Source organism: Lynx canadensis, chromosome B1 (genome assembly GCF_007474595.2).
Source record: "Lynx canadensis isolate LIC74 chromosome B1, mLynCan4.pri.v2, whole genome shotgun sequence".
Lineage (NCBI taxonomy): Eukaryota > Metazoa > Chordata > Mammalia > Carnivora > Felidae > Lynx > Lynx canadensis.
In genome coordinates, this window is record NC_044306.2 from 205,539,622 (window position 1) to 205,565,117 (window position 25,496).

At 65.1% G+C, this 25,496-nt stretch overlaps 2 protein-coding genes across 5 annotated transcripts; one reads left to right on the forward strand and one right to left on the reverse strand.

The window, feature by feature from the left end:
• Positions 1-1,165: 1,165 nt before the first annotated feature.
• On the reverse strand, positions 1,166-22,146 carry IDUA (alpha-L-iduronidase). 4 transcript variants are annotated; one of them, XM_030314417.1, is made up of 14 exons: positions 21,840-22,146; positions 15,075-15,215; positions 4,776-4,861; positions 4,479-4,586; positions 4,114-4,209; positions 3,815-4,017; positions 3,514-3,693; positions 3,195-3,411; positions 2,650-2,862; positions 2,448-2,569; positions 2,246-2,371; positions 2,084-2,160; positions 1,576-1,676; positions 1,166-1,427 (listed from the first exon to the last, which is right to left on the reverse strand). In XM_030314417.1, exons 2-14 carry the CDS (start codon positions 15,152-15,154, stop codon positions 1,321-1,323), a joined length of 1,716 nt encoding a protein of 571 aa, XP_030170277.1. In that variant the 5' UTR covers positions 15,155-15,215; positions 21,840-22,146; the 3' UTR covers positions 1,166-1,320. The 4 variants fall into 4 exon arrangements, with proteins under 4 accessions (XP_030170277.1, XP_030170276.1, XP_030170278.1 ...); XM_030314416.1 differs by lacking the exon at positions 21,840-22,146 and adding an exon at positions 15,970-16,212; XM_030314418.1 differs by lacking the exons at positions 15,075-15,215; positions 21,840-22,146 and adding an exon at positions 10,279-11,849.
• On the forward strand, positions 10,937-20,986 carry SLC26A1 (solute carrier family 26 member 1). The gene is given in 4 exon segments (XM_030314421.1): positions 10,937-10,988; positions 11,481-12,079; positions 20,762-20,792; positions 20,795-20,986. Coding segments are annotated over 3 exon segments (672 nt in total). The 5' UTR covers positions 10,937-10,988; positions 11,481-11,491; the 3' UTR covers positions 20,848-20,986.
• Positions 22,147-25,496: the final 3,350 nt, after the last annotated feature.

Sequence of the window (25,496 nt, forward strand, 5' to 3'; positions counted from 1 at the left end):
GTGACCACTGAGCTGGCTGAGACAGGTTTCATGAAAGGACGGGAAGACCATGCCCAGAACCCGGGGACTGCGCCTTGGGTGACAATAGCACTCAGTGGGTAACGGTGCCCCACAGAGACACACGGACCGGGCCCCCCAGGCACTGAGGCACCCACGTGGGGCAAGAGGAACAGGTAAGGACTTTGGGGTTCAGAGGGATGGACAGTCATGCTGACTTCCCGCGATCCGGCAGTCGGGGGGACCTGGTGGCTCTCGGGTTTTGCGCGTGGACAGGGGACCGGCAGGTTTTGGAGAGCCAGAGGGGCTGAGTAGCTCTGGTCTTCCTCTGCCCTTCAGACCTCCCCCCGTCCTGAGCCCCCCGTCCTGAGCCCAACGTAGCCCCGGAGGGCAGCAGAGGAAGGGAGATCAGAGCCACCACACCCGCACTCCTGCTCACAGGGCCCCCTCCCCGGCTGGCTGCGACCCCGGGCTGAAGGTCTCTGCTCCTCGCCAGGTGGCCTCTCCACACCTTTCTGTCTCTGGACCGGTAAGGGTACCCCCACCCGCTCCATCTGCCTGGGGCGGGGTATGGGTGTGGAAAGGGGTCCCGGGGTCCCGTACAACCTGTGCAGCTTCCCTGCCCGCGCCACACCCCTGCAAACGGTCCCGGGTCATCCTGGTCTCAGCATGCTGTTTCCTTCTGGGCTCAGGTATAGAACTGGGATGATCATGCCGGCAGGCGCAGCCTACAGGTGGCGCTGCAGACCCTTTCGGCCGCTGGCCACGGTTGGGGCCAGATAGCTTGGAAGCCCCACCCGACCTCCCACCTGGGGGTACAGGGGACAGCCTGTCCGGGCTCAGGAAGGGGGTCCCCTCCTGGGCTCCAACCTGACCCAGGCAGGACGCCTCCAAGCACAGCCTCAGCCCCTGTTCTGCAGAACGGGCCGGGGACAGCAATGGGGCCCCCACACCCAGCAGTGATGCCAGAGACCCCAGGCAGGCAGGGCAGCTGTCCTAATGGCAGCCGGAACTCGGTCCCCCTGTGCTCAGCGTGCTCCCCATCCTGGCTCCCGCGGTGGGGGAAAGCACTCTGGAGGGGGGGGGGGGGGGGGGAGGCGGGGAAGGCCTTACTGGAGCCAGGCCCCGACTTGGCTGCACGCCCATCCACAAAGGCCAACCCCAAGACTGATGAGCGGAAAGGCACTTTAAGGAGGCGAGCAAGTCACAGGACAAGGTGAACAGAGCCAAGTGACGGCCGGTGGTGGTCCGGCCCGCCTCAGCTCCTGGCCGCCCGGGGTCACCGGTCAGCTCCAGCTCACAGTCACTGGGCAGCGGCAGCCCTCATGGGGCAGGGACCTCCACGTACTGCACAGGGTTCGAGAAGGGGCCTGGTCGGGCCCAGTAGTCCACCGCTCGAACCCGGTAGGAGCCAGATGTGACAGCTGTGTCTGAGGCAAACAAACACGCGTGTTCTCGAGTGGGTGCCTCCTTGAACCCGCCCCAGGTTCCTGGAGTCCCCTAACCCTGGCCTTTACGAAGCCCTGGACCCCACCCCAGGGAACACCGTGCCGAGGCCAGGGCGATGGGTGAACATACCTGGGCTGAACACAAAGAGGTTAAAGGTCGACGGCTTCCTGCTGACGGGGGCGTACCCCTCACCACCTGCAGAGAACTGGACCTCATACGTCCACAGGCACCTGGGAAGGTCAGTCAGGACCGGGGCTGGCGTCCAGGTGGGGCGAGTGTAGACACCGCAGAGTTACAGCCCTATTGCCTACAGCCCCTTTTCTGACTCCTCCCGGGTCCCTGTACTTTTCCGGCAACGATGACAGGCCAGCTCGATGAAGAGAAGGGACAGGGGCTCGACTGCCACCTGTAAACGTCCCCTGTGGGCACCCCGCTCCCCCATCAACAGCTGTGGCATCTTGGGCCATTTGTGTGGTTGTGCGAACAGCGGTGGCCAGGGTGTGAGGGGCAGAGGGCTTGGAGGACCACAGCTGAGTGACCACGTGGGCACTGCAGCCTCCGGGGACCAGAGTGGAGGGCAGGGGGAGGATGAACAGAACTGGGATTAGGGGTACCAGGAATGAACCCACTCACGCACTTGGAGACCACATGCTCATCTGACCAGACCAAGAGCACCTGCCCACTGGTCAGGGGCAGAGCCCGGAGCTGGGTCACCTGCAGGGAGAGAGGTGTGGTGACTGGGGGGTGGGGGTGGGGGGCTGGAGGGACCCGGGCAGTGGGGGAGGGGGCCACCACTTGCCTGGCCTGGCGGCTTCTCTGGGCGTGCGCACACGTGCACCAGCAGGAGTGACGGCAGTCGGAGCTCCGGCCGAAGCGTCAGGCGGCCGCCGGCAGGGAAGGGGCGCGGCGCCGCAGCCACCGGGTCCTAGGGGCAGGGACTGGTACTCGGGGCCTTGGGACCTTGGTAGCCTCCCCGCCCCGTTCCCACCCTGCCCTCGGACCTCGGCTGCGCGCATGTGCCGGAACTCCTCTGCCGAGGGGAAGACCGGCCGGCCGAGGCGCTGCCACTCGCCGTGAGGGCTGCAGAACCGGTTGTCCAGGTAGAGTGTGACGTAGACGAGGCCTGCGGAGCCAGACGCTGGGGCCACGCCTCGCCGGGCCCGCCCCCTCCAGAGCCACCCCTTCCCGGGGACCCCAGCTCACCCGGCCCCGGGGGCACCCCGTGCAGGCGCAGGGTCAAGGCGATGCTGCGGTTGGGGTGGGTGCGCGTGTCGTCGCTCGCGTAGACCAGCACCGTGGCGCGCCAGGCGTCAGCGGGGCCGGCCGGGCGGTGCGCGCTGGCCAGGACGCCCACCGTGTGGTTGCTGTCCAGCAGCGTCCCGCCCTGCCACACCTCGGCCCAGAGCTGCTCGCCGTCTAGGGGGCGTGGAGCGGGGCTGTCGCTAGGCGGCAGTCGCAGCCCCTCTGCCCTCCTGGCGCCTCGCTTCCTGCCACTCAGCCTCCCCCCCCCCCCCCCCCCCGCCCCGCCACTAGGGGTCCCCCACCGGGAGGCGCCCCGCCCGCCACAGCCGCTGCGGCCCAGCGCACTGGGGTGGGGGGGGAGCTGGACCGCTTGGGGCAAGGGCCGCCCCCACCCCCGGTAGGGCACGGTCACCACTAGGGCCTGGAACGACCCCCTGCCTAACCGAGCCCCGGCCCGGGTGCACCGGCAGCCCCGTGGGCGCGGGGAAGGCGGGGCGGGGGGTTACCCAGCAGGGCCAGCAGCGCCATGGCCGTGAGCACCGGCTTGCGCAGCAGCTGCACGTGCGGCGGGCGGGTGTTGTTGACCTGGAAGCGCGCCGTGAGCGTGCGCTGCGTGAAGGGGTGCGGGTGGTAACTCAGGAAGGCGTTGTCGTTGCTCAGGAGCGCGTAGCGCACGGGGGAGCTGGTGTTGGCCACCAGCAGGTTCTGGTGCTGCGCGATGACCTGCGGGGGTCCAGGGGGTCGGGATGTCCCAGGCCGCCCCCCTGGAACCCGCCCTCCCAGTAAGGAACGCCGCCCTGGGGGGAGGTCCTTGGACGGGCCTACCTTCACCACCAGGGCCGCGTAGGTCACGTCGGCCCTCCAGGGCTGCGGCAGGGACCAGCCCACCAGCGGGTCAGCTTCGTCGTTGTAAACGGGGGTGTCGGCGAACTTGGGGAAGAGCCGCTGGATCTGTTGCGCGGCCGCCTGCTCCTGCTCCAGGATGTGGATGGAACTGCCCGCGCCCTAGGGAGGCGGGCTTCAGGACCTCTGGGGCCAGCGCACGTGACTGCCGCTTAAGCGCGGGTAGGGCTGCGGCTGGCGGGGGTGCCCGGCCGGGGGAGGGGCGGGGGCCCGGCGCTTGTACCTTCTTGTGGAGGGAGATGTAGTCCAGCCGCACGCCCAGCTCTCCCGTGAAGAAGTTGGTGCCGTTGTGACAGTGGCCCAGGAGGCCCCAGCACAGCGGGGAGCGCGGCCAGGGGTGGAAGGAGTCCCCAGGGCCGCCCAGGCGCAGAGCGGGGCTGACGGCTCGCAGGCCTTCGGAGCAGGCGTCGTAGTAGTTCAGGAAGCCTGGGTGGGGGAGGGACCTCGGAATCCACACGCCAGCGCCTGAGGTGATGCTCCCGCCCCTTCTCAGCCCACAGGACCGCAGGAGGTGCCCCCCACCTTGCAAGGTCATGGACACGTTGTCAAAGTCGTGGTGGTCTGGCTCGTTCCACGTCTCGAAGTTCCACTTGGAAACGTGGGCGAGTCCGTACCTGTCTGCAGAGTGTCCCCACTGCACACGTGCCCCCCAGGGGCAAGGCCAAGCCTATCCCAAGTCCCAGGGAGACGGGCCCACGGTCGGAGGCTTGGAGGTGCTGACGACATCGCATTCCACGCGGGCCCACTGCACCCTGCCCGGCCTGCTGTCCCCATCGGGGGCCCTGGCCCAGGGTCCGTGACAGAGGCCAACAAGGTGGCCGGGTGATGCGGGAGGAGCCTCCCCAGGAGCACCCCCCCTTTCCCGCCAAGGCCTGTGCCCTGCCCACCAACGTATCTCCCGGCCAGGAGGGAGACCAGCTCCTTCCACTCAAACACCTGCTGCTTGTCCTCAAAGTCGGTGAAGCGTTTGGAGGGGCTGCCCATCAGCTCAAAGCCTGCGACACAAGAAGGTGGCTGTCCTGCCGCCCGCCTGCCGCACGGCACCCGTGCTCCACCCAGCCTGGGCTCCACCGTGCCGGCACAGAGGCCGGCCTCCCTGGTGCCCCTCACCAGTGCGGACGCAGAGGAGCCGGGTGGGGGGGGGGGGCAGGACTGGCAGACAGAGGGTGGGGTTGGCTGCTCACCTGGGAGGAGCTGGTTCTCTCGGAGAAGATCCAGGAACCCATCCAGATGGGTGAAGTTGTAGCTCAGGCCTTGCTCCACTGACCCCCTATGCAAGGACACTCGATGTCAGCGCAGAGAGAAGTGGGCCCCAGGCTGGAACTGAGGGCACGTGCATGCAGGCAGGGAGCCTGCAAGGTGCCACACAGGGCTCAGATCCAGACTCCTCAGGGGTCCCCGTCTTCGGAAAACGCCAACGACGGAAGCCTACCAGTCATTGACAGCCTAGTATGAACTGGTGTGCCTGTGCCTGAACCCCATGCCCAAGCCTTTGGGCTCAGGCATGGCACGAGGCAGGCAGGTCTTTTGGAAAAGATACAACGGGACGGAGTAGGGGAGGACAAGGCACACTGAAGACAGCTGGCCGTGGACTGGGGAGCCATGGGAGAAGAGCCTGGTAGGACCTGGTGGGTGCCATGCCTGCGTCTTGCATCAGCTGGAGGTCAGGGCTCCAGAGTTGTCTCGACGGTACTCCTCTCCCCTCTCCCACACTCCGAGAGGCAACATGGGCAGTCAGAAAAGGGGGAAGGGCGGCCTCCCCCACCCCCCCACACCCACCCCAGACCGGGGCCCAATTTCCTCCGGGTTCACATTCTGACTGACAGGGGACAGAAATCATCAGGCAACTATTTGAATCTTTAAGGACACATCAGATGTACCACGAGGGAGAAGTGACAGGGAGCCAAGGGTCAGGCAGGGAGGGCCTCTCTGAAGTAACAACCAAGTAATGAGGCAGGCCAGCAAGAATGCCTCGGGGAACAGACAGGCAGCACGTGCAAAGGTCTTGGGGTAGGAATAAAGTTGTGGTTGTCAAGCAGCAGAAAGCATCAAGTGTGCCTGGGGCAGAACAGGGTGCGGGCTGTGACAGGTCACCGGAGGCCTTGTGCCCATGGTGAGGACGGGACTGACTCACGAGGAAATGGGGCCCCTTTCAGAGGTCCAAGTGGAGCACTGCCACGACTTTAAGACTTTTTTTTTAAGAGCAGTTTTTAATAAATTTTTTTTAAATGTTTATTCAGTTTTGAGAGAGACAGAGTTTGAGCAGGGGAGGGGCAGACACAGAATCCAAAGCAGGCTCCAGGCTCTGAACTGTCAGCACAGAGCGCGACGCGGGGCTCGAATTCAGGAACCACGAGATCATGACCTGAGCGAAGTCGGACGCTTAACCTACTGAGCCACCCAGGAGCTCCTTAAGAGATCTAGGCTCACAGCAAACCTGAGGGAGGCACGGGGCTGCCCGACGCCCCCTGCCCCCCCAAAGCCTCCCCCGCGACCCACATCCCCACCAGCTGGTGCACCTGCTGGAGCTGATGCGTCGTCATCGCCCCGAGTCCACGGCAGGGTCACCCTTGGTGGTGCACGTCCCGTGGGTCTGGACGAGCGCGTGATGGCAGGCGCCCACCACCCTGGCGCCACACGGAGCTGCTTCGCTGCCCTAAAAATGCCCCGGGCTCCAGCTGGTCACCCTCCCCGCCTCCCCCTGACAATCGATGACCCTTTTACTGTCCCCGTAGTTCTACCTTGGTTTCGAAAGGGCCCCAGGCAGAGGTGTAGTGCCAGGACTGGGTCGTGGCCACAAAGGCAGCGGGAAGGACCTACAGCAGATTTCCGGGGCGGAGGGACGTCTGCTGATGAACAGGGGACATCTTACACAACGCTTCGGACTTCGCTTGAGCAGCTAGGTGGGCAGGGGTGCAGGTGGCAGAGGCAGGCAGGGGTGAGCCCACACGGAGGCGGACATCCAGGGGTGGAGCTGGCATTGGAAGCCGGCGGCCTTTCGGTCAGGCGCGGCGGGGGTGGGGCAGCGCAGGAGCCAGCGCTGAGCCTGGGGTGGGCCTGGGCGGGGGAGGGGTGTTGCCTAGTGAGGAGCACAGGCAGGCGGGTGGCAGGGGCTCAGGTGTGAGAACACACCTGCTCTGTGGCTCCATCTGCGGGAGGGAGGTGCCAAATGTCAGGAGGGCCTGCCCTGCGCCCTCTTGTGGCGGCCGGGCTTGTCCTGCGCGGTCGGCAGTCCGGCCAGGTGGGGGGTCACGACGCGATCCTGCCCTGGACAGCTTTTCATCTGTCAACCTCCCATCCCACGCCCCAGCCTGGCCGGCCCAGCGTCGTCTTCCCGGACACAGCGAGGACATGGACGAGTCAACGCCCCCCCCCCATCAACGTCCTTCCCTCCCCCACCCCTCACTTCATACGAGGTCAAGCCCGGGTCTGGCTTCCGAAGCCCACCTGAGGGACCAAGTCCAGCCAACCACGCGCAAGTGCCCCCTGCCCGTCCTGGGCCCCGCACCCTGCCTCCCCTTGCCGGCTGGCCCCTCCGTGTAGGGGTGCGTCTTCCCACCAGGGGCTCAGCAGGACGAGCTTTTGGGCAGCGGGGATCACCTCCCTCAGCCTCACCCGTTTCTCCCGCATCCAAAGGTCACAGCCGGTAGCAAAGAAAACTAACAAGCAGTTGGGTAAAAATTAAATGCACACAGCAGACCGTTCCAAAGTCCCACTACTGTGGGGGAGGGGGCGTGGGCCACGGGTGGTGGGGTGACCCGGTGGAAAGTGAAGGCATATGCAGGGGCTCGGGGCTTTCTCTGCACACCCTAGCAGCGGTAATCCCGGCCTGCTGAGTTTACACTGGGTAGGGGGCACCGCGGGGCTCAGATCAATGCTCCTGCACTTGGTGTCCTGGGCTGGGGGGTGGTACCCCGAGGGGAGCCCCGGCGGCAGAGGCATCCGTAGCCTGTCACCCTGAGTAGATATGAGTGTCCCCTTCTCCAGCCAGCCTCGGCAGCCAAGGATAATCTGGGGGCTAATACACCTGCCCCAGGGGCCAGAAGGCCCGACCTCAGAGGCGACCCCTGGCCAACGAACCCCGGGGAACGGTCCTGAGGCCCCGCCGTCCGCACCTTGGTCTCCCTCTGCCCGGCCCCGTTCAGAGAGAGGTTTGAGAAACCTAATTTAGGGAGGGGGCTGAGCAGCGAGGTGAAGCGTGCAGCCCGCCCCAGCACTCCCCCTGCAGCGAGGCGCGGCTCTCGGAGGGCCCGGCCTCCACTCCGCGGCCCCCCGCAAGGGCCCGAACGTGGGCACGGGGGCCGGGGCTGCGGCGGCGGCACAAAGGCCTCATTCACGCACGCGGCGGCGGGCGGCGGCTCCGGGGGCCCCCGCGGCAGGGCCTGAGCGCGTGCGCCGGAGGCAGAGCTGCGCCGGGGCCGGTGAGTGCGCGGGGGGGGGGGGGGGGGCGCGGGGGCGGGGGGGCACGAGCGCGTGAGCGCGGGGCCGCGGCCGCGCGTGCTCGGCGGCGGGGGCGCGCGCTCCCGGCGCAGACGGACAGGAGGGGAGGGGAGCGAAGCGCACGGCCGGCCCCGGGCGGCTCGGAGGGGGAGATGCAGCGCGGATCCCCCGGCGCACCTGCAGCCTCGGTCCGGGGATGGGGGTAGGGGGGTGTCAGGCTCCCGGCCAGCGCGGCAGAGGCCGCTTACTCTCCACCTTGCCACCTAGAACCTCGGGGCTCACGGTAGGCGTGTCTTTAGGGAGAAGCTCGCGTCCGGTCTCCAGGGCCCCGGAGGTGGTCGGCCCCGCCTCTTCGCGCTTAGGGTCAGGATGCGATGTTTCCTTTCCAAAGGAGTGTGTTTGATCACTTGAAACGGTGATTTACGGGCAAATATTAAGGAAACAACCATGTGGCACAGAGCTGGGCAGCGGTCCCCCGAGGGAGGTTCCTGCCGATCTGTACTAGACCCCACGGCCCCCGTCCCAGTGAGGTCTGCAGCTCCCTCCCGGCGCCCACCTTAGCGCCGGTGTGGGCGTCAGCAGCCCCTCTGGCAGGCAGGGGCCCAGAACCACAGGTCCCTCTGTGCCCCTCCAGACCCCAGGTGAAGGTCGCCGGCCTCGATGCACAAAGAAAACAGGCAGAGGGACGCGGTGGGGGCAGGGTTGGGGGTGGTGTCCTGAAATTCTCTCAAAGGTCACATGTGACCTCACTGTTATCTCCTCGCCTGATTTAGGCAGGCAGCCTGGGCAGGGGCTGCAGGGTTATGAGGTCCGATCCCTGCCACCAAGGCCAGCCCAAGGCCAGCCTCCATGCTGCATCTGACTGGACAGGGGCTCTGATGGGCCAAAAGAGCCCCTCCCTGAAATATCTCCACCTGCCACGAATCTCACCCCAGAACCTCCAGAGACCCCTGCCCCCCCTTCCTAAGACAGAGGAACGGCTCCTTCCTACATTAGGTCCCCACCCCAGGTACTCCCTTTCTTACACCAGCACCCAGGCCCCATCCCCCACCCCAGCATGCACACACGCGTATCTGGCCTGGCCTCCGCTGCTCTGTGCCCGAGTCCTCTGTGTCACACAGCCTGCGCTCTGTCCCCCATCTAGGGAGACCCCCAAGGGCGATGAGGCTCCCGCCTGGCAGGCCACCCAAGGAATTCTCTCTCTGCCCCCTTGCCAGTAGCTGGGACAGGAGATAAAGTTTATATGACCCCCTCAATAGCTACCCTCCTCTCTGCACCCTGAGGTGAACCTCATCTGCCCCAGGGAGGGGTCCGAAGCCCGGAACTGCTCTAGCTTGTCCCCCCAGCCCAAAACACGGCTTCTGGTCTGGGCAAACAGCTCCCCACCAGGGGCCAAGCGGGTCCTGGGCTGGACTCTGGGGGGGGTAGGTGGAGGGAAGACCCTCAGCTCTGTCCCGGGTAGACGGGAAAGCCCCCTGGGACAGGCCCTTCCCACGTAGCCCTTCAGCATGGCGGGAGGGGGGCTCCCCTTCACTGGGTGTAAAGGTGGGGAACCTGAGACTCAGAATCGTGTTAAAAACAGCTGTCCACCCTTTGTGGGGCATGAGAGTAATCATTTAAAGGGATCGCCTTCACTCCAGCTCTCCCAGGCAGACCCCACCTGCCTCAGAGAGACTGGAGACGCAGCAAGGCCGGGCACCTGCCAGTCACCGGGGGTTGGACCCGCACCCCACGGCAAGAAGGGCAAACCTGGCTGGCAGTGTGTCCCGATGCCTGGCGGCCCCCCCCCCCGCCCCGCCCACAGCAGTCCACGCGCATGTGCACACACATACTCAGCAACAGCCCCGCGCCTGCTTTCCACACGAGGACACAGAACAGAGGCTGGGACACGGCTGCCCGGTGCCCGGCTGGCTCAGGTACACTTGGCCCGTGCTCCAGAGCAGACCAGAACCGTCTCATGGCGGAATAGGGAGGATGTCCAGGGATGGGATGAGGCGACCAGCCCCGACCCGGGTACCCCTCTCATCCTTGCCCACCCTTGGTCAGTCGTGCGACCACGGCAACGGGCCCCAGAGCTGCAGGCTCACATCCCAGGGCTGGCTGGGCTCGCGCGCCTCCCGCCCCCCAAAGGACCCCAGGACCCACGCGCCCTGCGCCAGCTCTTTGCTGCCCTCACCCACGCTGCCCCGTACCTGGAGCCCCATGGGGGGATGGGAGCTTACCAGAGGTGCACACACTCGCACTTACTTGTGAGCTGGGATTATAGCACAACTCCCTGGGTTAGCCGCTCAGGTGACGCTCATCTGGGGGAAACCCATGACTCAGCAATCTCTGGGGTAAATAATTGAACCGCAAACCCAGTTTGGCTAAGCAGTCACATGGTAACCACAGAGCGCTGCCCGCGGTGGGCGCCAGACCTGCCGCGGCCTGGCTCCTGGCTCCGGCTCTGCGTCAGAACCCGCCGTCCACACGTCCCCACCGGCTAACAAGCCAGAGAGCTCTGGACGTGCGGGCGGCCGGCGGAGTCGGGCCTTGGAGCGCTGACAAGCCAGGGGCCTCGCTACCCTCCCGCCCACCCAGCCCGTGAGGGGCTCCCCAGGTAAGAATCATCCCGGGGCCCCGCCGCAGGGCCGTGGAGCCCTCAAAGCCACAGCAGAGGCCGGCTCCCTGGGTGAAGGGGAGGGGCAGGACGATTCTCGGGTTTCCTTTCCGGCCCCTCAGGCACAAGGCAGATGCCATTTCAACAGTCCTCATGCCACACACCCAGACCCTGGGGGGCTGGGGGGGGACCCTTGTGTGGTGAGGTCTCCACAGGAAGGAAACACAACTCATGACGTCCCCCTAGTGCTCACGGGGGGCTGTGCCTGCCAGGCCGTCCTCCACACCCCAGCGAAACTGCGGGCCGCGTGTCCTGGGCCAGCGAGTGAGAAGTCAAGGACGGGGCTGGGCCCCAGCAGGTGAGGCGCCCTTGGGACACAAGGGACAGTCCCAGACTTGCGCTCCATGGTGCACCTGTGTGGTCTGAGACCCAACCCAGGAGTGTGTCCCACAGTCCCAGGTGGGACACAGACGGGGCAGGTGACAGACGCCAGCCACCCCCACTTCCCTCCCGGCTGGCCTCGTCTAAGATCAGCCTCCCAAAGCGCGTCCCGGGAATTCTGCCACGAGGACCGGGGGGTAGAGCGAGTGCTGCTGTGTGAGCAGCCCCTCCGGGAGCAAAGATCTGGGGTCTCCCTATCTTCGAGGTTCAACAGGGGGCACCAGGAGGCGCTCTTCCTCTAAGCCCCAGGGCCCATGGTGCAGCTTGGGTGGCGGAGAGGGGGGGCCTCTGGCGTGGACGTGGGCACGGGCAGGTGGGCCGGGAGCAGCGGAGCTGGGTCTGGCCACATGGGAGTCTGGGTCTCTGTGCCGCCCGCTGACCCCAGCAGGGATGCCCACCTCTGTTTCAGGTCTTCCCAGGATGGACGTGTCCCCCGACTGCACGCAGCAGGGCGGGGGGCTGGTGCTGGTCCGCCGGCGGCCCCCAGTGCCCCCGGGCCTGCGCGAGATGCTTAAAGCCAGGCTGTGGCGGGGCTGCGCCTGCAGCACGCGTGGGGCCTGGGCGCTGGCGCAGGACCTGCTCCCCGCCACGCGCTGGCTGCGCCACTACCGCCCGCGGGAGGCCCTGGCGGGCGACGTCATGTCCGGGCTGGTCATCGGCATCATCCTGGTGCCGCAGGCCATCGCCTACTCGCTCCTGGCAGGGCTGCAGCCCATCTACAGTCTGTACACGTCCTTCTTCGCGAACCTCATCTACTTTCTCATGGGCACCTCGCGCCACGTGTCCATGGGAATCTTCAGCCTGCTCTGCCTCATGGTGGGCCAGGTGGTGGAACGCGAGCTGCTGCTGGCTGGCTTTGACCCTGCCCGGGACGGCCCGGGGTCCGGGGACAACGGCACCACCCTCAACGCCTCGGCCACACTGGTGCTCAGGCCACGGGACTGCGGGCAGGACTGCTACGCCGTCCGCGTCGCCACCGCCCTCACGCTGGTGGCTGGGATTTACCAGGTGAGGGGCTGACCGCACTGGGGTTCTGCAGAGCCTGGGCGCGGGTCCGGACCGCCCGCTCAGCCACTCAGAGCAGGCCCCTCACTCGCTCGCCACCCCCAGAAGGGCCAAGGCCAGGGCAGTGCGGGGTCAAGGCCTCAGAGGGCAGCGGGTTTAGCCAGCAAGGGCGGGGCGGGCATAGGCGCAGGTGGGCACGGGGTGGCGGCCCGGACGGGGCACCCGAGGGTCTGAGGGTGCCCGGGAACAGGGACCCCGTCCAGGGATGGCTGGCCGGGCACGGCCTGGCCTGTCCGCCCTGATTTCACACCCTCCCAAGGGCCGCAGGTCTCTGGGGAGAGGGGACAGTGCCGCCCGCAGGACAGGAGAAGGGAGCCCGGAGCCCGCACGTGTGAGAGAAGCAGAAGGGAGCGTGTAAGGGCCCACGTGCACCTCCGTGTCTGCCGTGCCTGTGTGTGCACGCGCGTGGGCAAGGGACTCCAGACAGAGTCCGTCCGGGAAAGCAGCGGCAGCGGCAGCGGCGAGAAGGGGTGTGGGGCTCTGTGCCGCGGCCGCCCCGTCGGCGGCACCGCTGCCCTGACGGCGCTCTGTCCGCAGGTCCTCATGGGCGTCCTCCGGCTGGGCTTCGTGTCCACCTACCTCTCACAGCCCCTGCTCGACGGCTTTGCCATGGGGGCCTCGGTGACCATCCTGACCTCCCAGCTGAAGCACCTGCTGGGCGTGAGGGTCCCACGGCACCAAGGGCCGGGCATGGTGGTCAGCACGTGGCTGAGCCTGCTGCGCGGCGCCGGCCAGGCCAACCTGTGCGACGTGCTCACCAGCGCCACGTGCCTGGCCGTGCTGCTGGCCGCTAAGGAGCTGTCGGACCGCTGCCGCCACCGCCTGAAGGTGCCGCTGCCCACGGAGCTGCTGGTCATCGTGGCGGCCACGCTGGCGTCCCACTTCGGACGGCTCCACGAGCGCTTTGGCTCCAGCGTGGCCGGCGACATCCCCACCGGCTTCGTGGCCCCCCGGCTGCCCGACCCCGGGCTGATGCGGCGCGTGGTGCTGGACGCCGTGCCCCTGGCGCTGGTGAGCTCCGCCTTCTCCGTGTCCCTGGCGGAGATGTTCGCCCGGAGCCACGGCTACTCCGTGCGAGCCAACCAGGAGCTGCTGGCCGTGGGCTGCTGTAACGTGCTGCCTGCCTTCTTCCACTGCTTCGCCACCAGCGCCGCCCTGTCCAAGAGCCTGGTGAAGACGGCCACCGGCTGCCACACGCAGCTGTCCAGCGTGGTCAGCGCCGCCGTGGTGCTGCTGGTGCTGCTGGTGCTGGCGCCGCTGTTCCGGGACCTGCAGCGGAGCGTGCTGGCCTGCGTCATCATCGTCAGCCTGCGCGGGGCCCTGCGCAAAGCGAGGGACGTCCCGCAGCTGTGGCGGCTCAGCCCGGCCGATGCGCTGGTCTGGGTGGCCACCGCGGCCACCTGTGTGCTGGTCAGCGTCGAGGCGGGGCTGCTGGCGGGCGTCCTCCTGTCCCTGCTCAGCCTGGCTGGCCGCACGCAACGCCCACGGGCCACCCTGCTCGCTCAGATTGGGGACTCGGGCTTCTACGAGGACGCCGCGGAGTTTGAGGGCCTGGTCCCTGAGCCGGGCGTGCACGTGTTCCGCTTCGCGGGGCCGCTCTACTACGCCAACAAGGACTTCTTCCTGCGCTCGCTCTACAGACTCACGGGGCTGGATGCGGGGACGGCGGCCACCACGAGGAAGGAGCGGGGCCCGGAGGCCAGGGTCAGCGAGGGAGACCCCGTCGAGGGCACGGACCCGGGCCCAGCCAGCAGCACGGCCGCACGGCTGGTGCCCCCGGCGGCCGGCTTCCACGCGGTGGTCATCGACTGCGCTCCGCTGCTGTTCCTGGACGCGGCCGGCGTGGCCGCGCTGCAGGACCTGCGCCGAGATTACAGGGCCCTGGGCATCGCGCTGCTCCTGGCCTGCTGCAGTCCCCCCGTGAGGGACACCCTGAGGAGAGGCGGGTTCCTCGGGGACGACACGGGGGACGCCGCCGAGGAGGGGCAGCTGTTCCACAGCGTGCACAGCGCCGTGCAGGTGGCCCGAGCCCGCCACGGGGAGCAGACGGCCACCGACTCCACCCTCTAGCGCGGCCGGTGCCCGACGCCAGCCTGACCGCCCTTCCGGGAGCCCCGGGCAGACAGCCTCACGCCATCGGTCACTGACATCAATGAGCACAGTCGCCACTGCCCCCCCCCCCCCCGCCGCCCCCGCCCCGAGACCGATGCTGTGCCCTGGAAGAACCAGGGAACACACAAAGGACTCGGACACTTGAACATCCAGGAACTACGCCTTTGAAACAAGCCACCACAGCCACCCCGGGCCCTGGTGCTGTGTGTACGCGGTGCTGCAGGGCCAGTCTGACGCTGGCTGTCACCGTCTCGTTTGAACAAGGGCCCGAGGCAATCACGAGGCCTCCCTTGGCCCGCCCGGCCCCAGTCCCACTGGCCACAGCGGGAGGGTCTGTGTCTCTGGGAGCCCTTCCAACACACACCCAAGTGCTCCTTACATCTCACGCCTCGGCCAGGCTGAGCTTTGAAAGGCCAAAGGTGGGGTGATCGACCCAAGTTCCGCTCAGCCCTTGGGCGGCGCTCCTGCAAAGCCTGACCTGAGGACACGGGGCACCAGGTGCGTGGGCGCACGCTCTCCGGGGCTGGCTCCAGCCACAAAGCTGGCACAGCGGGACACCCACCTGACCCCGAGCCTCCAAGTCCCGTCCGGTGGGAAGCCAGCCGTGCCCAAACTCGGGGCTGCCCCGGCAGCCCCCACGGCCCCGCGCGGCCTCCTCCACCGAGGACGTTTTGCCAGGAGGTGTCAGGGCACCAGGACACCCCCTCCGCTCTGCCCCCCGTCACAGCCCACACTGCACCACACTGTCCTCCCGGACGCTGCCTCCTCTCGGCCTTGGTCTTCGTCTCCAGCAAGGGGGCTCCGCCCAGCTGCCCCCGTCACTCACCTGGCCGTGATGAGCTCCAGCAGCCAGTGGGTCCGGACCTGCTCGATGCCGCCGTGGGGGACAGCGCCCACGTAGGCCATGTTGAGCTGCTGGTCCCAGCTGAGGTCATACTGGTCAGCCTGACTGTGAGGCAGTGGGGGACTGGGGACAGAACAAGGGGGGATGGGCCATTAGTCCCCAGGGGCGGGGCACCAGAACAGCCCCTGCAGCTACAAATCCAGGGCCCCAGATTGCCCCGGGACACCAGTCCCCAGCAGCTGGACCCTGGAGTGCCCGCCGATGAATTTTACTGTCCCCGATGTAATAAAATGGCCCCTAACGCCAGGAATGCCACGGAGGCTCATGTTTATGGAAATGGGGGGCTCCCTGAGGAGAGAGGACCACATCCCAATACCCTGTTTCTTGTCCCACCAGCCAGGTGATCTTGGTTACAAGAATGACACGGGGGGGGGAGGGGAGATAGGCAGACACGGAGAGGGGGATGGGGGTTGATAGGCCCCCTACAGGCGTGTCCGACTCCGCTGGGGCTGCCCCCTTGGGAGGGGCCTGCGCCGCAGCCCCTCCTGCAGCCTGGCCTGCCCCCCAGCGGCCACCGGGCAAAATCAGCGAGCGTCCGCAGGCCTCCACCACACGGGGTACCCGCTCAGAAAAGCCCGGGGCGCACGCAAACACCGCGTGGCCCAGGCCGACAGAGGAAACCCCGGTCTGACTGCAGGACGGCTCCACGAGGAAGGAGGAGGCGGCCGTGGGCGCGGGAGCCCGAGTTCCTCCGATGCAACAAGGGGTCCAGGGAGATGGCGGGCGGGGAGCGCGTCCCGGGCCTGGGAGAGGCGCGCGGCGGGATGCAGGCGACAGCGGCCTCTCGGGCCTCAGTTTCCCCGCGCGGAGCGCTCACCAAAAGCCGGTGCTCCTCCAGAAGGGCCGCAGGGGCCGCAGCGCTCGGGCCGCGTCCACGAGCACCAGGTGCGGGGCCTCGGCCAGGGCCGGGGGCGCGGCCAGCAGCGCGACCAGGAGCGCGAGCGGCGCGGCGCGGGAGCGCGGGGGCCGCATGGCCGAGCGCGGCGGGGCCGGGGGGAGAGGCGCGCGCGGTCCCTTAGGCCCGGCAGGTCCCCCGCGCTCCGGGAGCCGAGGTCGGCGCAGCGCAGGCCGGTTCCGCCTCCGGGTCGCACGCCACGTGACCGCCACCTTGGGGGCGGGGGCCGGGGCGCCGGGCCGGGTCCGGGTGGGTCCTCGGAATCTGGGCGCGGGGGGGGGGGGGGGGGGGGGCGGGGCCGACGAGCGGGCGGGGATTAGGGGGCCGGGCCGCCGCGGTGGGGGTCCCCGCCCGGCTCCAGCCCCGGGCATCCCCGCACGCCGCCCCTTCCCGGCTGGGTCGGTCCCTGGTGCCGGTCCGGGTTCCCGCTCGTCGGCTGTGCGCGGGCGCCTCCTGCAAGCGCGCCCCGCCGTCCGTCCGGGGGCTCCGGTGTAAGCCGTTGTCTTGGTCGTGCTTCGGGGGATCGCCCCGGAGGCCGGGAAGTAGCCCAATGCGCGGGTCAGGCGGCCGCTTGACGGCTCAGACTTACGATGGCCGGACAGTGGGCACGGGTGGTCAGACGTGGGGCACATTTGGAAGGTGAGCGCTAGGACCTCCGATGGATTGGATGCAGGGGCGGGAGGAAGGAGCAGAGTCGAAGGTGACTCCCTGGGGCTTTGGCTTGGCACAGCGGGGCGCCCGGGTGGCTCAGGTCATGATCTCACAGCCTCTGAGGTGAGGTGAGGTCGAGTTCCACGACGGGCTCTGTGCTCACAGCTCGGAGCCAGAGCCTGCTTGGGATTCTGTGTCTCCCTCTCTCTCTGCCCCTCCCCCACTCTCTCTGGTTTTCTCTCTCTCAAAAATAAATAGACATTAAAAGAATGAAAAAAAAAAAAAAGGAGGAGCAGGTGTGGTCAGGGGATAAGCTGCCTGCCAGGAGCCAAGTGAACATTTCGAACAGACAGCTGGGTGATCGGGCCTGGGTGTGGGGCAGGTGGCCTTGAGGCGTTAATGTTTACGCTTTAAGCTGTACACGTGCGTCTCCAAACACCAGAAGTCTCACCACACGGGGAAGACCCCTGTGCTGACACCACCCTCCCTCCGTCCACAGAGCCCAAGGTACCAGTCCCTTCGGTTGGTGGCACAAAGTACATCTGAGGAGAAAAGAGCTGGCGATCTTTTTTTTTTTTAATATGTATTCATTTTTGAGAGACAGAGAGAGCGAGCATGTGCGCAGGTGGGGGGCAGGCAGAGAGAGACGGGGGACAGGGGATCCGAAGGGAGGGCCGCGCTGTCAGCACAGAGCCCGACGCGGGGCTTGAACCCATCAACGATGAGATCATGACCTGAGCGGAAGTCGGACGCTCAACCGACTGAGCCACCCGGCGCCCCAAGAGCTGGTGATCTTCTAAAAGTGAGGGAGGATAGCCAGCTACAAAATCAAGACGTGCCGCGAAGCCCAAGAGGAAAGGCACGAAGGAAGCAGGACCCGAACACGTGGTGACGGAGTGCTGAAGCCAGAGACAGATGACGTGCCCCCAGAGCACCCGGACTTTTCAACAGGAGCCACCGAAGCCAGCGGACAAGGAGTCCTGGAAATAAACAAGTGGCAAGCTGGAGTCTGAATCCGGCAAGCAGTGCCCTTCAAAAGAGGTCAAATAAAGACGTTTTGGAGAAACGAGCCCTGCGGCCGCCGGCCGCCACTGGCCCTCACTCGAGGAAACAGCACCTGGCGTCCGTCCTTCAAGCGGGAGAACGACCCAGCCCGGCCCAGAGGCAGAGGACGAGTGTGCAGCATACAGATCTCACGGGGAGCGGTTTGCAAAACGGTAACGTGACATCTGGGGCTTCGACACGGCAGAGAATTGAAGTGCCCGACGGTAGCGCGGAGGTCGTGAGCGGAACGGACGCGCTGTGGGCGGCTGGCCCGCCGCGGCGTCCACGGGCCTAACCCCCAGGGCCTCTGAGGGCGACCTTACGCGGTGAAGGCACTCGCAGGTGCGATTAAGCTAAGGATCTTGAGGTGGGGAGATGATCCGGGATGATCCGAACGGGCCCTACACGTCACCACGGCGTCCTCGCGAGGGGGGCCGAGGGGGATCTGACAGGGAGGAGGCCGCGCAAAACCTCAGAAGAGAGAGGCGGTCAGATCGTTCTCAAGTGTGTGCTCGGGGCGTGTCGTCACTGCTGTGCTAAGACAGGGAAATGATGGCCGTGAGGGAACAAATTCACGCTCCCGTCCCGAGAAGCAGGAGGCCAGACGCGTGGTTCGGCGCCACACAGAGACACGAGGGCGGGGAGAGATCAGTGAGGGGCCTCACACGACGCGTCTCCATTGCACAGAAGCTGGACGCTTCCCTCGGGTGCAGGGAAGGGCGGCGGGGAAGCTGTTAAAGTCGGTGTGAGTTGGGCAAAGGGCCCTTAACGAAGGGAGCTTAAGGCCCGGGGCGAGACAGTGACTGAATGGGGTCCATTTATCGGACTGGGATACGAAAGAGTGAGGAGCTCACTACGTGTGTCAGTGAAAGCGGCTCTGTGGAAGGTCTCGGGGATGTGACAAGTGACCTGTGTCTCTATTACCGTGTTAGTGACGCCTGTAACTCCAAAGGGAATGAGTATGTCTTGGCAGCACTCGTATCGTGGCCTCGGCATACCTGGAGACGCGTGGGATTTTTGGTGGTGTTTTCGGCATCTGTGAGGCACGAGACGCCAGCCTTCTTCACTCCGAAGGGGACGGTTCTCAGGCAGCGGCCTGACGGTGCGGAGTCAGTGTGGACACGGGCCGTCGTTGGCCAGAGCGTCCGCTGCTGAGACAACCGCGTGGAGTCTGGCCAAAGGACCGGCCCTTGGGTCCCGTCCCCGCTCAGGGACGCCCTGGCAGCCGCGCTCCCCCAGGCGCCACCGCACACGGTGGCCCGTGGCCCGCCAGCTCCCGAGGGGCTCCCGGGCCGCCGGGGGGTCTGGGGAGGAACGTGTTGCCGGCGAACCGTGAACAGGACCGAGAGCTGCTGGCCCCTGCGTCCTAGGGACTCTGTCCCAGGAGTCCCCCCGGAGGAGAGCGCAGGCTGGGTCAGGGCCTGCGGGCCCCGGGCAGCCTGGAGGGGGCACGGGGTCCTTCCGGGTGTGGAAGCGGCTGCGGCCGGTGGGCCGCTGAGACGGGCCCAGATCCGACGTCTCGGGAAACAGCACGGCGTTGACCCTGACGGTCGGGCTGCGGCACCGGCTTGTGCAAATGTACTGTCAGCTGCCCTCAGGTTTTCCAGGTGAAACAACAGGCAAATTTGGGCCTGTATTTTCTCCCTTATGTGGTTTTTTTCTTTCTTTTCTCCCCCCCCCCCCATTTTAGGCTTTTCATTCCTGCGTCAGGGGGAGGCGGGGAAGGGCCTGTGGGGGCCTCCCCTGGGCGGGCCTCAACTGCAGCGGCTCCCCTCCCCCCTGCTTCTCCTCTTCAGAACCTTATTTTTCCTCTTTTTTACAAATATTTTTTATTCAAAACATGTTTTTAACATTTATTTATCCTTGAGAAAGAGACAGAGACAGAGGGCAAGCAGGGGAGGGGAGAGGGACAGAGAGAGAGGGAGACACAGAATCCGAAGCAGGCTCCGGGCTCCGAGCCGTCAGCACAGAGCCCGACGCGGGGCTCGAACCCACGAACCGTGAGATCGTGACCTGAGGCGAAGTTGGATGCTTAACCGACGGAGCCCCCCAGGTGCCCCTTTTCTCGTAAACAAAATCTGGCTTGTATCTCTGGGCAGGTAAAACCTTTTTCCCCCTGACTGTTTTTGCTTACTTTCTCCATTCTCGATGCTCTGGCATTTGGGCCTTGGGCCTGGAGAGGGTGCCCCTCCTGGGGCTAGTCAGTTCCTGGAGAGGGCCTTCGCTGCAGACGGACCAAGCCAAGCCCGCACCCCCACACGCCCTTCATCTCTCTCACGCGCCAAACCAACAACCCCTCCCCCAAAGTCACCCCACGGCCAGATGCCGGACACCCAGGGACCACCGCTGTAGCCTAGGCCTGACGAAATGGTTCAAACTACCCAATCCTAAACTTACTCCCTGAGCCTGCTGCCCACCCGTCCCTTCCCGCGAGAACCCCAGTGAAGGGCAGTTGTTTCCATTTCTGTCCCCTTATCGTATCTGATTAAAACGAATCCCGGGAACAAATTTCAGAGCAAAGATGCCATACTTTGATGACGGAGGAAGGGGTCATGAGCACAGGAACGCAAGGAACACAGCTCTAGAAGGTGGCGAAGGCCCGCCGTCTCCTCTGTGGGGGCGTGGTCCCGCCCACCCCTTGAGCACACGCAGCGGGCTTCTGCTATCAGATCTGGACTGTGGAGCCACCACGGGAGGCAGCGTGGCACGGGCCAAAGACGGACAGGCACCACAGGGGCACAGCAGGTCCACACAACGGCATGGCTTCACACAGGGCCTTGGTCATATGGTCGTATGATTTTGGAAAGCTTGCTAAAGGGAGATACTATGAGCACAGCAGTTCCCACACTGCCTCAAGCTCCCCGGTCACTTCCCCTGTCACCGGGGTGGTTCGGGGGGGGGGGGGGCTTTTCAGGATCCGGTCAAGGGGAAGCTGAGCTGTGAAAACACGAGTCGGGGTTTAGCGGAGTATATGTATGTCCTTCCTAGTCGCTTCCTCGCACAGCAAAGTTAATGCCAGATACCCTGGCACAGAAAACACTTCCAGGAACACCCTGGCAATTAACCAAAAGGAGTGAATCACACGGACTTTTGGAGCGGGATTAAACGTTCCGCTGATTTAACAGGAAATGTTGACATCAAGATAACGTAGAACCCTGACAGCCAGTGGGGCGAGGACATGATGGAAGGCGGTTCATCGGATCCGTAAGGGCTTTTGAGATTAGTCACAACACAAGAAAGTGCACTGTCCCAAGACATTCCAGCTTGTAAATGAAACTTGTCAAAGTTCTCTCCAAATTTGTGGTCGTAACAATGGATATGAGCTGCGAGTAATGAGTTGTCAAGTGAGGACTTTTGTAAAAGAGAAGTCATCATTTTGTTTTCAATCTGCTGCGTTAGAGACACTGAGTTCTCCTTCTCTTTTGTCCTCGGAAAGTATATCTCAAAGTTGTTATGAGACAATAGAAGCACGTGGGGGGCTCCGTCAGTCGAGCATCTGACTTCGGCTCAGGTCACGATCTCACAGTTGTGAGTTCGAGCCTCTCATCAGGCTTACCGCTGTCAGTACGGAGCCCGCTTCAGATCCTCTGCCCTCCCCCTCTGCCCCTCCCCTGCTCGTGCTCTCTCTCTCAGAAATAAAAAATAAACACAGAAAAAGGAAGAGACAATAAAAAATGTAGATGATAAATGTATCATAGTGGAGTGCCATGCAGTTATGAATAAAAATTGTACTTTCTGGATTTGGGGATGTTTGTGCTATTGTCAATTTTTTAAAAGAGTATTATTTTTTCTCTCATTCTGAATAGATACGTATCTACTTGTATCATAATTTGCATTCTTTCCTAAAGGGAGGGGCTGTCCCAGACCCGGACAGGCTCAGCACCATGCTCCCCAGGGGGCGGTCAGGGGACCCTGCCTCGCCCACACTGCCCGGGCAGGGGCCGGCCTGCCGCCTCGGGAGAGGCAAACGCTTCCGGAGCCAGCAGCATCTCCGTGGCCTGAGGGCAGGCGGGTGCTTGAACAGAACACAAAGGCCCTCACCAGAAAGAAAAGGCTCGTCCGTGGGACGAGGCGAAAACTTAAGAAGGCCTACTCACCCACAGCCACCAGTGAAGGAGTGACGAGCCCATCCTGGCGCGGGGGAGGCGGAGCTGACGCGGTCAAGCTTCGATATTCGCGGACGCTCCAGTCACGATTCACCTGCCCGCGGACGCTCACTGGTAACCCCACGACTAACCGTGCCGGCGCTTTCCGGTCATCCGGGGACCGCACAGAGCAGCGAGGAACCAGTGTCGGGACAGGCACGTCGCGGCCCGGACGGAGGCGGCAGGAGGCCACGCCCCGTCTCCTCGCTTCGGCTCACGCTGTAAACACGGGTCCTTTTCGCTGTCCGTCTAGCGCGACGTCCCCCCGCAGTTTTGTGCTTTCTGTTGGTGACTCCACGGCTTGACACGGCCCCCCGCCCCTGCCGCGTGCCGCTCGAGTCCCCCCAGAGGCCGAGATGTGCCCGCGGAGGAGACCCCGTGTCAGGTGGGCTCCGTCGGGGCGCGAGGTCCGCTGACGCCGGCGTGGGGACTCTGTGTGAACGGATCGACCACATGTTAGATAAAGTGTCTTCAGACGGAAGTACGCACCGGACACGGCTCCGTGCTGAGCCGCGGATGAAAACGTGACCCGACGCTCCCGGGGAGCCGACCCTGCGTTTCCCCGGGAGCCGGTGTTCCCGCGTGGACGGAGCCCGGCGGCCGCGGACGCCACCAACGGACTGTAGCCGGCAAAATAATAAACATGTGAAGAACTACGAGCCAATAAGAAGAAGGTGCTCGAAACACAATGATCCGGATACCGAAGAGCAGGGCTGCGGGGGCGGAGGAGTCCGGGACGAGGGAAAGGCCTTCCTCACCACCAAGGGCAGGAGCGGAAACCAGCCAGTTCCTCTGCACTCCTCCCAGAAAGGTGGAGACGGTGGAAGCCGTTAGTGTCTGGGGTTGTCACAAACGGGCAACACGGAGAAATCTACCCGCTGGCGGACGTGGACGTTTTTACTTCTGTGCAGACTTATTCTTGTCCAGGATTATCTTCCAAGGTGAACATGGCACGTCTCACGGCCGAGCAGTGTCATTCCCGCGGGCGTGTGTACCCGTGGCACCCAAACCCGTGGATCTCAAACCCGTGGATCGGAGCTCCTGCAGGGATTTCACACAGCAGCCGAGGTCTGGCACCGGTGCGCAAGCCCGTTAGCAGCAGAGACAAGGCACCGTGACAGCTGCAGTAGGACAGCCGTTTCTGTGCGAGTGTGCACCAGCAACAAGGAGGCCCACGAGCGGAGCTCAAAATAAAACAGGTTTAGAAGGCGGTCACCAAATAACGTGCAGCGGGCCCATTTCTGTGCCTGGTTTGACGGGGTTCCTGTAACAGCCCCACAAGCTGGGTGGCTTCGACAGCAGACGGTTGTTCTCCAGGGAGAGAATTCGCGTGTCAAAACTCCAACCCCCATGGGTTGGTATTTGGAGGCAGGGCCTCTGAGGGTGAATCACGTGGGATGGGGTTAAGTGCCCTTATAGACACCGGGCAGCGTGCTTGCACTCTCTCTCCTGCCACGTAGGGAGTCACAGCGGGAAGGCCACAGTCTGCATGTCAGGAAGAGAGCCTTCACCAGGACCTGACCGTGCGGCCCCTGGTCTTGGACCTCCAGCCTCCAGAACCATGAAAAGTCAAGTGTGCTGTTGGAGCCCCCGAGCCCGTGGTGTTGTGCTACGGCGCCTGAGCCGACCAAGCCAGCAGGGGGGGAAGGGGAGAGAGACAGCCTGTGGACCCGAAGCTATCCCCAGGAGCGTGGACGTGGAGCGGGCCCCCCAGATCCTCGAGGGGCACCCTGTTCCAGGAAGAGACTGTTTCAGCGTCAGCCAGAAGCTGGCGACTATTTTGGAAGGTGTTCCAAGAGGCTGGGGGCAAGGTTGGTGGAAGCGTGTGTCTGCCACGTTCACAGGCATGCTGTGTCAGAGAGCACAGTTGTGGCTCTGCAGAGCCGGACACACGCGATTTCCTTTCTCACGGTGTTGCCCCCGCCCTCCACTTGGTCACGAACGGAGAGAGATCTATCCTTCAGTCCTGTTTCCTGAGAAGTCAGCGGTAGTCTAGATCCCGTGGAGCGGTCTTCCGTAGAAATCTCCGCCTTCTCACAGGCACGTGGGTCGTAGTCCCCTCGGGGCCAAGAGGCAGGTCGGTTCTGGGGCCTGGCTCCCTGGCCCGGCCCTCACCTATGACCTGCCACCTGGCTGAGGGCCGGTTTGGGGAGCTGGGTGGGCTGAAGCCAGAACGGGGGGGGGGGGGGACGAGGAGACCAGGAGAGGACCAGGGCCTGTGAGCCCTTTGTTTCCTCTGCTGGGGCGCCTTCCTGCCGCCCCAGGCCTGCCCCTCCCGGGCACTCAGTCCTGGCTCCCTCCGACGACAGGTGGCACCAAGACACAAACTGTCATTTCCAGGCTATTTTTCAGTTTGTTGTCGGTCCCCCCCAGAACTCAGCTCCAGGAGGGCAGACGTGCCAGCCCAGTGCTTGGGATGTGCAGCGGGTGCTCTGTGAAGTTTCTGGACAAACGAAGCCCCCTCCTGGGATTGAGGGCCGGCATCCTCTGCCTTCTCAGGACCCCGACTCTGGCACTGCCCTCCCTCTCCCTCTGCTGTCCGCACCTGGACCCCCTCAGCCAACCAGGGCAGTGTAACCCTCTCTGTCCCTCCCTCCACAAGCCCTGCACACATCCAGCCGTTTCCTTCGTAGCATTTGTGGTCACTACGCCCTCTCCTGGGACATTATTCTCCCCCGGCTGTGTCCCCCACCCTGTTTTTCTGCTCCTCTGGGACCCTGGGGCTCTACTCTTCCCTACACCCCTGGCCAGTCCCTCCCTGCAGCTCATTCTTATCCCGCCCGGGTGGGTGCCTGGCTGGAGAACCACCCAGGAAGGCACGGTGCGGACCAGGTGGGCCCCCCAAGAAGCCCCTTGGCCCACAGCTGCCAGCTTGGCCGTGGGCATTGCAGTCTGCGGTCAGGCCCACAGAAGAAGGACCCCAGAGTGCTGGCAGGAAATGGGGTCAGGGCGACCTTCATGGACACGTCCCCTACACCTCCCCAGCGCCACCTGGACAAAACAAAGCTGTGCGTGCTGGGGTCGCCCCTTCGTAGCCAGCCTTCCGGGCAGGGCTGGCGGGTGGAACTCATTCCTTTCCCTGGGAGTGCGGTAGGGGCGGGTCTTTCCTACCAGGAAGGAGTCCAGGAGGCCTCTGAGCGGTCACGAAATCTCCATCCCCCCCCCCCACGGGAGCAAGAGGCCAGGGCCCAGAGGGAGGGATGCTGGCCCCTCAGGCTTCCCACTGGGGAGCTGATGGGAGGGGGCGCCATCTGCGAACAGGCAGGGCAGCAACTTCAGCATGGGGAGGGGGTCATGCAGGCAGTGGCTATTGCTGGCCCGGACCCTCATGAGGTCCCCATCTGAGCTGAGGGCAGGGGCAGGGGCCGGGGCCTGTGGGTACTCCGGGTGAGGCAGGGCCCACGCGTGCGAAGACACAGCGAACGGGGTCGTCCACGCACGGCTGGCGGAGACACCCAGGGGAGGAAGGCCTTGGTTCCCAACCCCACCCTCGGGCCCCTGAGCACTGCCGCGCGCTGGCCCGGCCGCCCCGCGCAACTGCGAACCACTGGCGGGATCCGGGTGTCGCGTGAGAGGTGTCCGCCTGCGCAGGCGCGGGTCCGGGCGCCG

Bases quoted from the DNA above. Each gene is read 5' to 3' on its own strand.
- IDUA (XM_030314416.1), bottom strand. From the start codon at position 16,124: ATGCGGCCCCCGCGCTCCCGCGCCGCGCCGCTCGCGCTCCTGGTCGCG. The intron at 2,570-2,649 runs GTGAGCTGGGGT...CTGGCTCCGCAG, and splicing joins CGGGGTGCCCCCGGGGCCGG to GCCTCGTCTACGTCACACTC. The intron at 2,372-2,447 runs GTCCGAGGGCAG...CCCTGCCCCTAG, and splicing joins GGCACATGCGCGCAGCCGAG to GACCCGGTGGCTGCGGCGCC.